This window comes from Cicer arietinum, chromosome 5, assembly GCF_000331145.2.
Source record: "Cicer arietinum cultivar CDC Frontier isolate Library 1 chromosome 5, Cicar.CDCFrontier_v2.0, whole genome shotgun sequence".
Taxonomy (NCBI): Eukaryota; Viridiplantae; Streptophyta; class Magnoliopsida; order Fabales; family Fabaceae; genus Cicer; species Cicer arietinum.
Genome location: NC_021164.2, coordinates 62967248 through 62984675, shown reverse-complemented (window position 1 = coordinate 62984675; position 17428 = coordinate 62967248). Strand labels below are relative to the sequence as shown.

The 17428-nt window shown below is 33.7% G+C and overlaps 1 protein-coding gene across 5 annotated transcripts; it reads left to right on the top strand.

The window, feature by feature from the left end:
* The first annotated feature begins 3234 nt into the window (after positions 1 to 3234).
* Positions 3235 to 16721, top strand: LOC101512852 (uncharacterized). 5 transcript variants are annotated; one of them, XM_027335044.2, is made up of 10 exons: positions 3235 to 3252; positions 3339 to 3405; positions 3587 to 3661; positions 12635 to 12776; positions 13022 to 13166; positions 13556 to 13752; positions 14456 to 14536; positions 15210 to 15449; positions 15941 to 16018; positions 16101 to 16721. In XM_027335044.2, exons 5-10 carry the CDS (start codon positions 13049 to 13051, stop codon positions 16449 to 16451), a joined length of 1065 nt encoding a protein of 354 aa, XP_027190845.1. In that variant the 5' UTR covers positions 3235 to 3252; positions 3339 to 3405; positions 3587 to 3661; positions 12635 to 12776; positions 13022 to 13048; the 3' UTR covers positions 16452 to 16721. The 5 variants fall into 5 exon arrangements, with proteins under 5 accessions (XP_027190845.1, XP_004501976.1, XP_004501977.1 ...); XM_004501919.4 differs by lacking the exon at positions 3235 to 3252 and having other exon boundaries at positions 3267 to 3405; XM_004501920.4 differs by lacking the exon at positions 3235 to 3252 and having other exon boundaries at positions 3267 to 3405; positions 13007 to 13166.
* Positions 16722 to 17428: the final 707 nt, after the last annotated feature.

Sequence of the window (17428 nt, the reverse complement as noted above, 5' to 3'; positions counted from 1 at the left end):
TTTCACACTTATAAGGTGGAAGACGGTTTAAATTCTTGTCATCCCAATATTTTCTACCTATGATAATATTTATACTACATAAAAAGGAAATACATGATTTTGATATGATTTATTTTCTTTTAACTTTATCTTCTATATTTAAACTAATTTAATTACAATTTCATCATTTTTTATTTAATTAAATAATTAAATTCTAAAAACATGTATATCTGTATATAAAAAGGATACAAAATTTGGATATAATATATTTTTCTTTCAATTTTACTTACCATTTCAACTATTTAAATTTTGGGTTAAATACATTTTTGATCCCTATAAATATATTATATTTTATTTTTAGTCCTTCTAATTTTTTTAAAAAAAATGGTTCATCCAATGCTTTATATCAACAAATTTTATTTATGCTTTTAACTCAAGTCATATTTATTATTTGAATTTTTAAATAATTATTTGCATATATGTTTATAATATTATAAAAATCTTATTTATAAAAATTTAATTTTTTTTAAGAAAAGACAAATTAAATAAGAATTTTTAATCATTAATTTTTAAAAAAAATAACATTTAAATAATTAATCGTTAAAAAGTTCTAAATTTTAGTGAAAAAGATTCTTATAATATACTAAATATGTATATAAAAAATATATTAAATAATTTAAACAATACACATTATTGATTTAAAAATAAAGACTAAAATTATTAACGAAAAATAATTAAAAATTATTATTTAAAGAAATTTTTAGAAAAAGTTAAAAATGAAATAAAGTTGTTTTTATTTTGTTATTTTTATCAAGTGGACGACGGATACATTATAAATGAATGATTAGGCTGTTCAAAGTTACAAAAGCAAATATGAAATTTCTATTAATAGAAATAACTACCGTGGATATTTGTTGTTAAAGAAAAAATAAAACTTCTATTACATCACAAGTTGACATGATAAGTTAGTTGAGAATTTAGTCGTCAATTAAAAAATAAAAAATAATGAATTAAAAATAAAATACATGACTTACCGTTTTAAAAAAGTAATGGTTAACCGAAATAACCACATCATTGTGCATATTTTTGTTAAAGAAAAAAAAAACTTCCATTACATCACGATTTGATGTGTGCTTGAGAATTTAGTGGTCAATTAAAAATAAAATATAATCAATTACACAACGACTTGACAATTTTTTTTTGAAAGTAATTGTTTTTAAAATACTATTTTAACAACCACCGCTTTAAATTTATTTTATTATTAAATTTATTTTATCTTACGAATTCTTTTAGTGTCACTTCTCTTGTTACTTCTTTTAGTTCGTCTGCTAACCGTCTCTCCTCAATAATATCTCATTTTCAGCTCATCCATTATAAATATCATTCATAATATATCATCTATACACAATTCTTTATGTTTCTCCGATGTCTGAAAAGAAAAAAAAGAAAGAAAAAAAAAATAGATTTTGTTGCTTCAATTTCTCCAAAAAATGAGTCGTGAAATTTGGTTATTGGAGTTGTGCGACTCTGGTTTCTGTCTGATCTGAATGTCAAATATAAATTTTATGCGATGGTATTGATGGAAATGGAAATGGTATTGATGGATGACAAAGTTTAATTATTTCATTTATAAATTCAAAGTTTTAAATTATACACAAACTTCTTTGTTATGTTTATTAATTTAACAAAGTTGTGTTTTATATTTTTAGGGTGATAAAATTCAAGCAACATTGCAAAAATCTCTTGTCTCTAGATTTGAGACTAATATTCGTGAGAGAGATGCGTACAATTTTCGTTCTCTTGGTATTTCGTCTAACTCTAGAGCATATAGAATAATCGGATACCAACTCAAATTGAATTTGCAAATGGTACGGTTTGATAATTAAAAACCAGTTTGGTCAGAGCCTATCCGTACTCATTCATTTTATTACTATAAATTCGAAATGTTGACATGAATTACTTGATTAGTAAATTTATTTCAATACGTCGTTATTTTATTTTAGTTAATGACAATTTAATCATTATTATTTTAGAAATAGTGTCAGTATAAAATTTAAAATTATTGAGTTATAGTCGGATGGTGAAGTTTTTTATATTATATAATTTTTTTTAGTATTTAATAACTCTCTTTATTAATTATTAACTAATTTTATTTTTTTTTTATGTTGTATAAGGATTGAATATGCACTGTTTGGATCCTATGTTGATGAATTTGCAATTCGGTTATAATCAAAATGTTGTTGTACTTGTTCAGTTTTTAAAAGTGAAGATGTTTAATGGTAAAAACCAACTACAAAATGCAATAAATTGTACTAAACTCTTAATCAACCCGCTTTTACAGAATATGAACAATCTGAAATACTATGAAGAGAGACCAAGACTTGCTTTGCCTCATGATACTGTAGATATCGTTAATAATTATGTTTTATCATTAATTCCAAGTGAGGAAAAGGAATATTAATATTAATTCATACTCAACTGTCCTTTTCTAATAAAAATTTTGTTGTGCAGACAGATTGGTTCACACCTAAATTTTTGAATGTCATGAAATGTTCAGGAATTCTAAATCACCGATTAAGATTAAAGATTGGTGTTCCAATCATGCTTTTGAAGAACATTGATCAAACTAATGAACTATGTAATGGAACAAGATTGCTCATAAATGAACTATGTACAAATATTATTGGAGCAATTGTGATAAGATTTATACATCAAGGATGAATTTGGTTCCAGATCCAGCTTTTCCATTTAAATCCTAGAGAAGACAATTTTCATTGTCATTGTGTTTTGCAATGACCATAAATAAGAGTCAATGTCAATTTTTTTTAAGTTGTTTTGTATTTAAAGCGATACGTATTTACTCATGGTTAGTTCTATGTGACTATTTTACGAGTAAAGTGTATGGAAGAATTGAAGATTGTTATTTTAGATGAAGAAATAAAACCATGTGCCGACACAAAAAATATCGTGTATAAAGATGTTTTCAATACTTTGTAAACATGTGGACGACATTCTTTTTACGATTTAGATTTGTTTATTATAAGTTATTTTTTATGTATGAAATTAAATTAATAATAAAATTCAAATTATTTTTTTAATGTCAATGTTAATAAAATTATGTCTATTAATGCTAATTTAAATTATTATATTATATAAATTAATATAATAATATATTTATCAAAAAAATAATTTGTATCAAGACGCACGGCTTACTAGTATTTCAACGTATATTCTCCCTCCCGCCAGAACCATATTAATTTTGGCCAATGTTAGGTGAGAATAGTTTCCCTCTCTTTTCCTCAGTTATTTTCGGCAACGCAACCCTTCAATTTCTCTAATCCCTAATTGTTCCTTTTCAGCCACGCTGTTCCCTCAAACGCCCACCGTTTTCTCCTTTCCCTCTCCTTCATCGTGCGCGTTACTAAGGTAAATACCTACTTGAGGGAGTCATATTTTGAACTTCAGAATCTCAACTTCTCTCTGTCGTTACTACGTTTATATTGTTATTTTTGTGATTTTATAATTTTTTTTAAGATAAAATGACCAAAATTTCCTTATTAAAATTAGAAAATTACGATCGTAACTGTCTCCTCTTCCTCTCTTCCAGAAACAGAAACGCGAACTCGCTCTGTGCCGCCGCGCCTCCGCCTCGCCTCGCTGCCTTTGCCGTTCATCAGAAAAGGTTCGGATTTTAATTTCGTATTTTCGTTTATCACCAGAACTGATGTTGTTTGGAGTTTGGATTTCAATTTCGTTCATCTTCAGGATTTCAATTTAGATGTTAGTGCTAATTTTTGTTTGGAGTTTTTTTTGTTGCATATAAGGTGTTTATTTTTTGTTGCACATAAGGGAGTTTGATTTTTTGTTGCATATAATGTGTTTGTTGCTAAATACAACATATACATATCCAATATATTAAAGACCAATTCTAAGTTTTATGTGTTCAAGCTTTCAACTCGACAAAAAGTTTGGGAATCGTTATACTAGCCGTAATTATTTTATGGAGTGTGAATCTTAGTTTGTTTGGAGTTTTGTTTTGGAGTTTTGTTTGGAGTTTTGTTTGGAGTTTTGTTTGGAGTATTGTTTTGGAGTTTTGTTTTGGAGTTTTGTTTGGAGTTTGAATTTCAATTCCGTTCATCATCAAGATGACATAATTTCAATTTAGATGTTAGTGCTGATTTTGCTAATTTCTTGAATTTCATGTGCTGATTTTTGTTGCATACAAGGTGTTTGATTTTTGTTTCCATTTAATTTTCACTGAAAAATATTTTATGTTTCCTAAATTGGTTAATTTATTGAAAAAGATATATGGGGTTTTCTAGCAAACACTAAAGGCTTGAGTTTTTTGAGTTTGCTTAGAACAAAGAAACATAAATAATGATTGCCTGTTTTAAAATGCAACTCTTTAGATTTAGAATGCAACCATAATAGCAGTTCAACTCTTTTATGTCGGCCACCCCAAACTTTTTAGACAAGCTCTGCCACTGCGAACATTGTGGTTTCTGAATTTTTTTAGTTAAGTGCTTATCCTGAAAACTATTGAACAAACTTTAAATACTTGCAGCTCTATAATGTTGTTTACTTTTCTGGTTGTTTTGATTAATTTTTGGGGGTGAAAATTATAAATGGTGGTTTTGGTGCATTAATAGACTTGTCAATTATGCATTAAGGAGGAGTGAAAACTCTGTTTGAGAAAGGGTTATAAACTATTATTACTCTGCTGTGAATTTGTATACATGCGTAGTTTTCTATTTTCTTTTCTTTTTGTAAAGAAGCGTATGTTGTTGGACTGGACATTTGAAAGGCCTAGATTGAGGAACAGTGGTGTTTGTATAATAATGAGTTGAGTGTTTGTTTGTGATTAGAGTGTGAAGAAGGTGCATGAGAATCGAATTATGCTTCGGCAACATTTTTTATTTTGAAGTATAATGAAAAGGGGTATAGCACGAGCACCAATTTAAAATGGATATTTCCCAGATAATAGTTAGCTATATGTTCTAAAGTTCACAAGTGTGTCTAATCTCTCTATTCTAATCACTTGTCAGCTTGGATGTCCAAAATCTCAACTTGATTGAAATTAGACATGTAATGCTTGTTTACTTATACTTTTTATAAAGTATTCATTAAATTTTCTAACGAAAAACTCAGAAAATTTTGGTACTTGACAACCTGTGGTTTTAGTTGGCATAACTCAGTATAATTAGCTAAATTACTCATTTCTTTTTTCATTCTATAATTCATGGTTAATGCATCATAAAATATGAAGTTTTGAGTTTTAGATGGTAGTACATGAAAATATTACTGTCTTTTTATTATATGCTTTTTGCATGTACCGATCTCATCGAATTTAGTCCATCCATCTTATTCTCTCTCTCACTACAGTTTCCTTCTCTCTCTGGAAAAATAACAAAAAAAGGAAAACACTAATCCCTTTCTCTGTCCACGATTTTCGCCGAAATCCAATTCCCCCCGTGTGAACCTCTGATTCAGTGCAATCTCGGTACCTGAAATTTCCCAACTTTATCAAATTCCATTCCTTTTGTTATTGTTTTTTGTTTTTGTTCTTCTGTTTGTTTGTTCCAAACACATGTACTGTTCTTCTGTTTCAAATTCCATTCCTTCTTTTTTTTTTAGTTTTTGAAGATTACCCATTTTTTTGTTTTCCGATTTTGTATGTGGGTTTGTGTTTTCTTTTACTTTGTTGATTCTTTTGCCGTTAAATTTTATTGCTTTCTGAACCATCAATCACTGTGCTCTTTTACTGGGTTGTGAAATTTACCTTCTCTTGTTGCTATTGTAGTGTTCGGTATTTGGTTATATATTTTAGTGTCCTAATAATTTTTATAGAATATGCATGTGATATTGCTTACACATGTTTGATGTTGAATTGCTTTTGTGTGGGGTTTGGTCTTTGTTTTTTTGCTAGATTGAGTTGTGGAAAATTTGGCTGTCGGAATATTCGTTTCATGCCTTGTCCTAGCATATTATTTATCTGTTTATTTGATTTTTTTTTTGTTGGGACATGGTGGAGATGATGCCTTTTCTACTTTGATTTTGCTTTTTTATCCTTCAGCAATTGTTGGTGCTTCTTGTTGTGTTGATGACTTAAGTTATAGCTTATAGCTTTTTGTAAAGAAGTGTATGTTGTTGGACTGGACATTGGAAAGACCTAGATTGAGGAACAGTGGTATGTGTATAATAATGAGTTGAGTGTTTGTTTGTGATTAGAGTGTGAAGAAGGTGCATGAGAATCGAATTATGTTTGGGTAACATTTTTTATTTTGAAGTATAATGAAAAGGGGTATAGCTTGAGCACCAATTTGAAATGGATATTTCCCAGATAATAGTTAACTATTTGTTCTAAAGTTCACAAGTGTGTCTAATCTGTCTATTCTAATCATCTGTCAACTTGGATGTCCAAAATCCCAACTTGATTGAAATTAGACATGTAATGCTTGTTTACTTATACTTTTTATATATTATGTATTCATCAAATTTTCTAACGAAAAACTCAGAAAATTTTGGGACTTGACAACCTGTGGTTTTAGTTGCATAACTCAGTATAGTTAGCTAAATTACTCATTTCTTTTTTCATTCTAGAATTCACGGTTAAGGCATCCCACAGTATGATGTTTTGAGTTTTTATTTTTATACAAAACACGTTGATAAGACTAATAGCCCTAAGCTTACTATTAGAAATGTATATCAGAGGGGAAATAGGAGAGTTTGGTTGAAAACTTCCTAATGTAACACATGTCTAAAAGTTAGTTAGGCAGTTAGTGGTTGAAAACTTCCTAATGTAACACGTGTCTAAAAGTTAGTTAGGCAGTTAGGGAATAAATGAACTATAAGAAGGAATAGCTGTTAGAAGTTGAGGCAGTTTTTTGGGTGTTAACAGAATTTCTGGTTGTGGAACCAGCAAGGTCGTGGGACCTATTGTAACCATTCTTCTTCTATTCAATTCAATAAAATTCTTTTTGTTCTTCCTAGCAGAATCACTCTGATTCTGATTAGGTTGACTGATTCATTGTTCAATTCCCTTTCTTTGTTAATTCCAGTGGTTGTATCACTGGTATCAGAGCACCGTTTCTGGTGCCTGAGGGAGTGGATCCACCACCAACCAATCGCTGCCGCAATCGTCAATGGTCTCTACTAGAAGAATGGCACGAAACGATGAGAGTTGGACTCAAGAGATGGAGGAGCTGAAGCAAGATCGCGAGAGAATGAGATTGCGATTGGAGCTTAACGAAGCTCGAATGCAGAAAACCGAAGAGCTGTTATCGGCGATAGCCAACAAATTGGGGATAAACGGAAATGGATACTCGCGGGAGGGTGGAAAACGATGAGAGTTGGACTCAAGAGATGGAGGAGCTGAAGCAAGATCGCGAGAGAATGAGATTGCGATTGGAGCTTAACGAAGCTCGAATGCAGAAAACCGAAGAGCTGTTATCGGCGATAGCCAACAAATTGGGGATAAACGGAAATGGACACTCGCGGGAGGGTGGAAGCGAAAGTGAGAATGAAGGAGAGAGTCATCAGCGGAGTCTGAATCCAAATTGTTGGAGAAGATTGGAAATCCCTATTTTTTTTGGGGACGACGCGTACGGGTGGATCCAAAAATTGGAGCGGTACTTTGCAATTAGAGGCGTGACAGCAGAGGAGAAGATGCAAGCCACAATCATTTCCTTGGAGGGCAAAGCTCTTAGTTGGTATCAATGGTGGGAAGGTTGCAACCCTAATCCAACTTGCTGAAGTGAAATTGTATGATTTGGCTACTCTGTCAGAATTAATTCAAAAAGCTATATTAGTGGAACAGAAGAATCTGGTGTTATTAAAGAAGAATAGTGGAACATAATCTAGATCCTATAGCTCATATAAACCAAATTCTTATAGTAAGATGGTGACCCTGGAACCCCAGACTGCAGTAAATAAACAGAGAGAGGGCTCTTCCATGGGCAGTGTGAATAATACCATCAGACCAAACTTAGATGCGGAAAGTTCTAGAACAAGAGGAGATTATAAAAAACTGTCCAGTGTTGAGATGAAAGAAAAAAGAGAAAAAGGGTTGTGCTTTAGATGTGATGAACCCTTCAGTAGAGAACATGTGTGCAAAAATAAACAGCTGAGGATGTTGCTTTTAGCTGAAGAGGAAGATGAAGAACCAGAAAATAAGACTTGAGTCAGGTGGACTCTTCCAACTCATTACAGTTATCCATGTATTCCATGACTGGGTTGACATCTACTAAGTCTTGGAAGGTGAGGGGAAACATAGAAGAGATACCTGTAGTCATTCTCATTGACTGTGGAGCTTCCCACAACTTTATTTCCAAGCAGTTAGTGGAGAGGTTACAACTACAAGTAGCAGAAACTCCAGTGTATATGGTTGAAGTGGGAGATGGACATAAAGTAAAGGGCAAAGGGAAATGTGCGAAGCTAAAATTCTGCATGCAAAAATTAGAGGTAATTCAAGATTTCTATCTTTTCAGTTTGAAAGGAGTAGACTTAGTTCTTGGGCTAGATTGGTTGGCTGGGTTGGGAGAGGTGAAGGCAGATTTTGGTAAGATGGAGTTGACCGTGAAAAAAGGGAATTCAGTGATCACTATCGCAGGGGATCCAGCTTTGACCAAAACTGAACTATCTTATGGTGCCCTTATGCAAGTATTGTTGAAGGAGGGTGAAGGATTATTGTTGCAGTGTGATAATGATCAAGGCAGGCGGCAGCAACAACACCAAATTCCAGAGATGATTGAGGAAATACTACAGCAGTTTCAGGAAGTTTTTCAGAATCCTCAAGGGCTACCTCCCTCTAGAAGGCATGATCACGCCATCCATCTGAAAGAAGGTACTGAAATTCCAAACTTAAGGCCTTACAAATGTCCACACTACCAGAAAACTGAAATAGAGAAGTTAGTATTGGAAATGCTCGACGCTGGAGTGATTAGACCGAGTATAAGTCCCTATTCTAGTCCTATCCTTTTAGTGAAAAAGAAGGATGGAGGTTGGAGATTTTGTGTAGACTATAGGGCTCTTAACAAAATTACCATTCCTAACAAATTCCCCATTCCTATTATTGAAGAGTTATTAGATGAATTAGGGGGGGCACAGGTGTTTTCTAAGTTGGATCTCAAATCAGGGTATCACCAAATCAGGATGAAAACAGAGGATGTTGAAAAAACAGCATTTAGGACTCATGAGGGACACTATGAGTTCCTTGTAATGCCCTTTGGATTAACTAATGCTCCATCTACTTTTCAAGCCTTGATGAATGACATCCTAAAACCTTATTTGAGAAAATTCACATTGGTGTTCTTTGATGACATACTAGTCTACAGCACTGATATGAAGGCTCATGCACAACATTTGCAACTAGTTCTGGACATATTGAAACAGAATGATCTAAAAGCCAATCTAAAAAAATGTAGTTTTGGGCAGTCCAGTTTAGAATACTTGGGCCATATCATCTCAGGAGAAGGAGTGGCAGCTGATAATTCCAAGGTTGAAGATATGAAGTCTTGGCCTACACCTACCAACATCAAAAGCCTAAGGGGTTTCTTAGGGCTGACTGGTTACTACAGAAGATTTGTGCAAAACTATGGTAGAAAAGCCAAACCGCTCACTGATTTACTAAAAAAAGATGCATTTGTTTGGTCACCTGAAGCTAGTTATGCTTTTGAGGAATTGAAGACTGCTATGGTGAACTTACCTATGCTGGCTGTACCTGATTTCAATAAGCAATTTATAATTGAAACAGATGCTTCCAGCAAGGGGTTGGGAGCTGTACTAATGCAAGAAGGGTGACCTCTAGCTTTTTGGTGTAAAGGATTGTCTACTAGATCTCAACAAAAGTCCGTGTATGAAAGAGAATTAATGGCGCTGGTTCAAGCCATTCAGAAGTGGAGACACTATTTGATGGGAAGACACTTCATTGTAAAGACAGACCAGAAAAGTCTTAAGTTTCTCACTGAGCAGAGATTATTTTCAGATGAACAATTCAAATGGGCAGTCAAGCTTATAGGGTTAGATTTTGAAATTCAGTACAAGCCAGGGGCTGAAAATTCGGCGGCAGATGCTCTTTCAAGAAAGATGATGTATTCAGTGATTTCAGTTTTATCTGTGGATGAAAAAGATACTTGGATTCAGGAATTACAACAAGAATCTAAGTGGATGCAAATGATGCAAGATCTGATCATTAACCCTACGGCACATCAGAACTTTGAGTTGAGAAAAGGAGTGCTTTATTACAAAGGACGACTAGTTCTTTCTAGGCTGTCTAACAGAATCCCTATTATCATTGCTGAATGCCATGAAACACCTATGGGAGGCCACTCTGGATACTTCAGAACTTACAAAAAAGTTGCTACATTTCTGTACTGGGAAGGCATGAGGGCAGATATTAAGAGCTTTGTTGATAAGTGTGAAGTTTGCCACAGAAATAAGTACTCGACACTCACTCCTGCAGGATTATTACAACCGCTCCCTATTCCTCAGCAAGTTTGGATGGATATTTCATTAGACTTTATTGGTGGATTACCTAAAGTTAGAGGAAGGGATACCATTCTAGTAGTGGTAGATAGGCTCACTAAGTATGCCCATTTTTTTGCTTTGGGACATCCTTACTCAGCCAAGGATGTAGCTGCGGTGTTTGTGAGAGAAATAGTGAAGCTGCATGGGTTTCCAACCACCATTGTTTCTGACAGAGACCCCTTGTTCTTGAGCCATTTCTGGAAAGAGTTGTTCAAGCTGGCTGGAACTCAATTAAAAATGAGTACTTCCTATCATCCTCAGTCAGATGGGCAAACTGAGGTAACAAATAGATGTCTAGAAACTTATCTGCGATGCTTTGTAGGTCCTAAGCCTAAGAAGTGGTTAGATGGGTTGCACTGGGCAGAATTTTGGTTTAATTCCAATTACAATAGTTCAGCTGGGATGACTCCTTTTCGTGCCTTATATGGTAGAGACCCTCCTAGTTTACTAAAGGCTGGAGCTATACCTTCTAAAGTAGAAGAAGTCAACAGATTAATGTTTCAGAGGGATGCTATTCTTGAAGAATTGAAGTTGAACTTGACTAAAGCCCAAAACCAAATGAAACAGAATGCAGACAAGCACAGAAGGGTTGTTGAATTTCAGATAGATGATTGGGTCTATCTCAAATTACAGCCCTATAAGTTCAAATCGTTGGCCAATAGACCTTATGCTAAGTTGTCCCCCCGCTTCTATGGCCCTTATCAAATTAGTAGCAAGATTGGCCCAGTGGCTTACAAGTTAATCCTCCCTAGTCATGCTAAAATTCACCCGGTCTTTCATGTATCTTTGTTGAAGAAAGCATTGAAGCCACACCAGCAGCCTCAACCACTTCCACCTATGTTAAATGAAGAATTAGAGTTGGAAGTGACCCCAGAAGCCATATTGGATAGCAGAGAGGACAAGCAGGGTTACTTAGAGGTGCTAGTTAAATGGAAAGATCTTCCTCAGCATGAGTGTACCTGGGAATTGGCAGCAAACATTCAAGACAATTTTCCTGATTTCCAACTTGAGGACAAGTTAGTTCTTTTAGGGGGGGGTAGTGATAAGACTAATAGCCCTAAGCCTACTATTAGAAATGTATATCAGAGGGGAAATAGGAGAGTTTGGTTGAAAACTTCCTAATGTAACACATGTCTAAAAGTTAGTTAGGCAGTTAGTGGTTGAAAACTTCCTAATGTAACACGTGTCTAAAAGTTAGTTAGGCAGTTAGGGAATAAATGAACTATAAGAAGGAATAGCTGTTAGAAGTTGAGGCAGTTTTTTGGGTGTTAACAGAATTTCTGGTTGTGGAACCAGCAAGGTCGTGGGACCTATTGTAACCATTCTTCTTCTATTCAATTCAATAAAATTCTTTTTGTTCTTCCTAGCAGAATCACTCTGATTCTGATTAGGTTGACTAATTCATTGTTCAATTCCCTTTCTTTGTTAATTCCAGTGGTTGTATCACACGTGTTACCGGCCGTGAAATGGAGTTGTGGCAATTTCCTCTTAACTGAATTTTGTTATGATCACTTGATTAGAAAATTACCCGACTTAATGCACTTGCTTGAGGGACTAAATGACCTTATTACTTCATATAATTTTATAGATAGGTTTTTAGATATCCTTTGAGTAAGCCTTTGAATTTTTAAGATTTTTTTAGGTTTAGATTTAGAACTGCTTTGGCCTTCCACTGAAAGTCGGGTATAAGAACCTAAAATAATTCTAGATTGAGCTTTGTTAAGACTTAAGAGTCAATTTGGCTTGTGAAATGAAGCAGTTAGGGGTTCTAAGTTGTAACTTGGTTACAACTTCGTGTATACAGGTTTCTTTAAAACTTAGGAGTCTGGGGGAATTTCTCTCTGAGAAGAATAGGCAACCTGGTGCTATAAAGCTCCAGCATGGCAGGGTCTATGGAAGAATGGGGTCCATAGTGGGCCTATAAAGTGATTTCTCTATGAATTTAATATTCTGTTAAAATATGCATTCTTTTATGATACTGTTGCAGCACGTTTATAATTTACTAAATACTATATTTATTACAAAAAGCTGTTTCACTGCTTCTGTATGACTCACCACATGCATTTTGGTGATTTGGGCTCTCGTAGGAGTTCTTTTTTGTTGCTGCTGAGATTTTCGAGCTCATTTTCAGGAAGCTTCAGGGTTACTTTTACGGTCACTAGATATTGGAATTTCTGGAGGGCTGTATTGCTATGTTCCTTGGCTGCTTGGTGCAGACTGCAAAGAAGGAAAGAATAGAGACTAGTTTTTATCTATCTTTAATGCTGAAAGAGGTAAGTTTTTTCTTTTGTTTTCTTCTCATAACACATGTGAAGGGTAGGGCCCTACTTTTGTTTCTGACAATTTAATTTGCCGTATACACTTACTTCTAAACACTGAAAGCTGCTTGCTGTTCCAACATTCAAATGTTTAAAAACATAGAGCATCATCCTTGTCATAATTTTCTATTCCTGAAAAGTCTGGCAGCTTTTAGGGAAAATTCTGAACCCTAATTTTCCTAAAGTTTATTTTACACTAGGGTTTCTGAATCGCTATTGAAAGAAGCATGTCGGGTGGTTTAAGCTTGTCTCACCATGTCATAATTCAAGCTCTCTTGTCACGAGGCCCACTCAAGGAGAAAGACTTACACTCCATGTTTGAAGACCTCACTAAGAAAAGTCCAGGTTTTTCTTATACTTTCCCTTAAAATGTTTACAAACTGTGTTTTCTTGCTAAATAAGATCCTATGTTCAATTTTTTTTCCCTCCCCACTTTTAAAAATTTTATTCATACTTAAGTTTTTAGTTTGTAAGTCTTTTGACATCCAAAATTTAAGCTATTTTTTTCCATGATTGATATTTTTGAATAAGCATAGGTTATGTAATGTTGTAAAGTTCTGATAATTCAGTCTTATGTTATAGCATGATGATGATACGTAAAGATGAAATGTGACATAAAGGACTATGTTTTCCATTTTTCTAATATTTAGTTTGGGACTATTTGCTTTAAGTATGTCCTTTTGTTAGCTTTTTCTTTTATTGTGGCCTTGATGCATTGGTCTGTTCTGGTATAGGCACTGAACGCAGGCTATTTGATGCATTTATATTAGCAATGAACAAGGCCCTTACTTGTGCTAATTTTGAATTGCGCGGCTGCATCGATCAATATGACGGCCAAGTTTATTATGGAATTGTCAATACTGTTTCGGATGAACAATCCAAGCTGGGGACAAAGTATACAGTTCCGCAAATTGCTTTCTATAAGGCCATTGTGAGTGTATTATCTCTGTTTTTTTTTCTGTCTCTTTACATATGTGGAAGCAGTCATAGGCTTTAAAAATTGCTTTGTATAATCCATTGTGAGTGAAGTTCTTTTGGTTCTCTGTGTGTACACCCACTTGTGTTTTTATCTTAGGACAATGTCATTTGTTTGAAATGATTGAAATGACTTAACATGTATTATTTATAAGGAACAGTTGAAATTTGACGAAGAAAAAATTAATGGCTTTGGTCAGTAATATAATAATATAATTAAAATGAACAGGAATAAATTTAGGATGTGGGTTGCATTTGTTAGATGCAGTTGCTCGGTTGCCAGATGTTATATGGCACAGACATTATTTGTGTACAAGATCAAAGAATTGGAAGATTAGGCAGAAATAAGGTTCTAAAGCTTTCGTAGACTGTTAATCCCATTGTATCATCCTCAATTTTCATTTATTTTACTAACAGGGACCTACACACTGATAAATTCAAGGGCAGGTTTCAATAATTATTAATTCGATTAGGACCTCATCTTCCGTTTTGCGCATTGCATTAGATAGGGAGAAGAGAGACAGGGAAGTGTTTGATTATGCTTGTTGCTATGTATGCAGAACAATATCAATTGTTTGTGTAGTTTAATAGTTGAGTGCCTGATTTTATGATATCTCGAAACATAACACTTATTATGTTCTTTTAATGGCAAACAACAGATTGAAGCAATAGTTCAAGATGCCACTGCAAATGGTTTTATCTCCAGCATTGATGCTCTCAATCTTAATTTGGATAGCCAGGTTATAAGTTTTCACATCCCTACATTTTTCTGCTCATCAAAAATTGTTGATTTAACTTACTAGCGTTTCATACTGTGAAATATGATCAAACATCAATGTAAAACACTTTTTATAAAATCATTTAGTGAGATTTTTTTGATGGGTTGACGGGTCCAAACAGCCCAAATTAGTGAGAATCTACCTGTTAATATATGCTATCAATTTAAAATTATTAACTTATCTCATCATCTCACTAAACTTGGACTCTATATTCCTTTGGCTCTTATTTAATGGAAGACCTTTGATTGCACAGTCTTTTTCCCAGCTCATGTTTAGAATTTACTCGTTGTCTCCCTTCATCAACCAGGACTGTCATATTGCGCTATACTGCTACCCAGTTTTGTGATAATCTGATTGCTGAGAAAGTTTTTCCAGCTTTTATTGAAATGTGAATGTTATGACTTTTGTTGAGATAATACTGATCTCATATAAAATAATATATATTTTTTGTTATTGTTATGTTCATATTGAATAACAAGATGATCTGATCTGCTCTCAAAAAGCTTTTATTACTCTGCAGAATGTTTAAGGATATTTGTTGAAACATATGGTGCTGATCTCCGATGAAAATATCTTTAATGTTTTGTATTGTAATTGTTGACCATAGTGCTTAAATATCATGGTCTATGTCCAGGTTACAATTGTGACCGGTTCAGAGTCTCAAGAAGAAAGCCAACGTGTGCCATATGCATTGAAGAATTTTGGTTTGTCTCAAAAGGAAAAAACTCTAAGTGAGCTTGTGAGGGACTTGTGGCTTGATTCAACAACAGATGGTAATGTTAGACTTGGTGTAAAATCATTCCTTGATCTCCGCAGTTGGTTTCTAAGTAATGATGTCCCATCCTGTCATGTTTGCAATGAAGCTGGAATAAAGGTCGTTCCTGTTGCATTTTAACAGTCTTCCTTTTTTGTTTCTTTTTCCTGTCACATCATGATTGGTTGTAGGTATTTTGAATCAGCATAGAACTTTGTATATACTCATTCTGTTGGGTTTTAAATATTTTGTACCATGGAAATTGTAGGAAAAGTGTTGAAAGAGATCAGTGGTATGGTTATATACTATTGATCACATTTTAAATGTCATTAACAAGTTGAAGGGTTAATTTTTCTCAAATTATATGTTGACTATGAATTATTGTTTCTTATCTATAGCTATCTCCTAATTTTATGGAGTAATATAGTTCCTATTTTCTAATTTTATGGCTTAGGGAGGCAATGAGAACTCTAAGAGCAGATATATATATATATATATATATATATATATATATATATTTTTTTTTTTAATATGTAGATATTACCTGTTGTACTTACGCCACATTGTTGCAAATTTCTAAATCTGATAATTCATTGGTCAATGTATAACAGGCAGAGTTGTGCCCTAATCAAAATTGCATTGTACGAATTCATTCCTACTGCCTGAAGCAACTTTTCTCTCAGAGAAAGGTATGAAGTTTAGTTCCATTTTTACCATCTTAGAAATGTGGAGTTCCTGTCTGTCTTAATGTTGCTACTCACTGTTGTTCAGGCTGCAAAAGTTTGCCCAAGTTGTGGTACTTCATGGCCATTTACAGTACCGAAAGCAGAATTCTTACAGGCTGAAGATGACAATGAACCTAGGCAAAGCCAACGAGCTTCTCGTTCTAAAGGAAAGAAGCAAAGAGCCAATACGATTGTTGAGGATGAAGAAGTTGGATGCAGCAATCAGGATGAACTGAATGAGCATATAGAAAGCCAGCGGGACAGTGGACAGGCACGAAAAAGGAATAGACCACATAGAACTAATGAAGCAGATAGAGTAGGCCTTGATGCATCTCAATCATCATCAGCTGTCTCTGATTTGAGAAGAGTAACTCGAAAATCTTCTCGTCTGAGCTAAACTTACAATGGTGCCCTGTTGTACCAGGGAATGCTAGGTGAAGCACACTATTTTGCTGCTGACTATTTTTGCTGAGTGAATAGTTGAACTTCTGTTTTGTAGTTATGCAGTTAGCTAGTTTTGAGTAGACTGACACGTAGCTTGAAACACCAACCTTCTAGTTCTAGTTATCTAAATATCAGCTTGTAAATTTGTGTCGATGATGTTGGGTTAGAGGCATTGATGTTATGCTCAACTTTGATATTGTTTATTAGTATTATGCATCTTCAATCGTGCCATTGTTTTTATAATTAGTATTGCATATTATGACGTAACTAGTTTTTTCAACATAGTCACAGAATCTCACGAGCGGATTGAAAAAACTAGTAATTAAACCACGTGATCTTATGCTATGTATAAATTTATTTTACCTTTAAAGTAAAATGAGGATCTAAGACTGCCTGCAGAGCAGCTTTCCTATCATTCGGTTCTAGCTACTAATTATTTTTTTACCTTAAAAGTAAGGTGTTGATAGGTTGATTTTTTTAATTTATAAAAGGATCTCACTATGGAGTTGGATGAGAATAGACTGAAATGAGTTAAGACTAGGTAAGATTTTAGTCTAGATAGTAAAACAAATTGGGTTTAATAGTTATGCTAGGTGTAAATGGTTTTAACACCGAGAATTGATTATTGATCAATAAAAGTTATAGTTATGTGGTATAATTATATAATTATTGACTCATATTATCAGTGTAAAACTGATTTATACTATCAGTGCACAGTTATTTTTCTCTAAAAATTTAAGGTTTTAGTTTGACGTGTTATTTGCCATAGATTTAGTTTTGAGTGAATAAACATTGATTTTTGAAATTGTAAGCGTCGTTCAAATTAGTCTTGAATTTTATAAATTGACAACTACATTCTAAAATTGTAAATTATCAATCAAAATAGTTCTCTAATAAACTTTTGTCGTAAGATATTTTGATGTAACACTA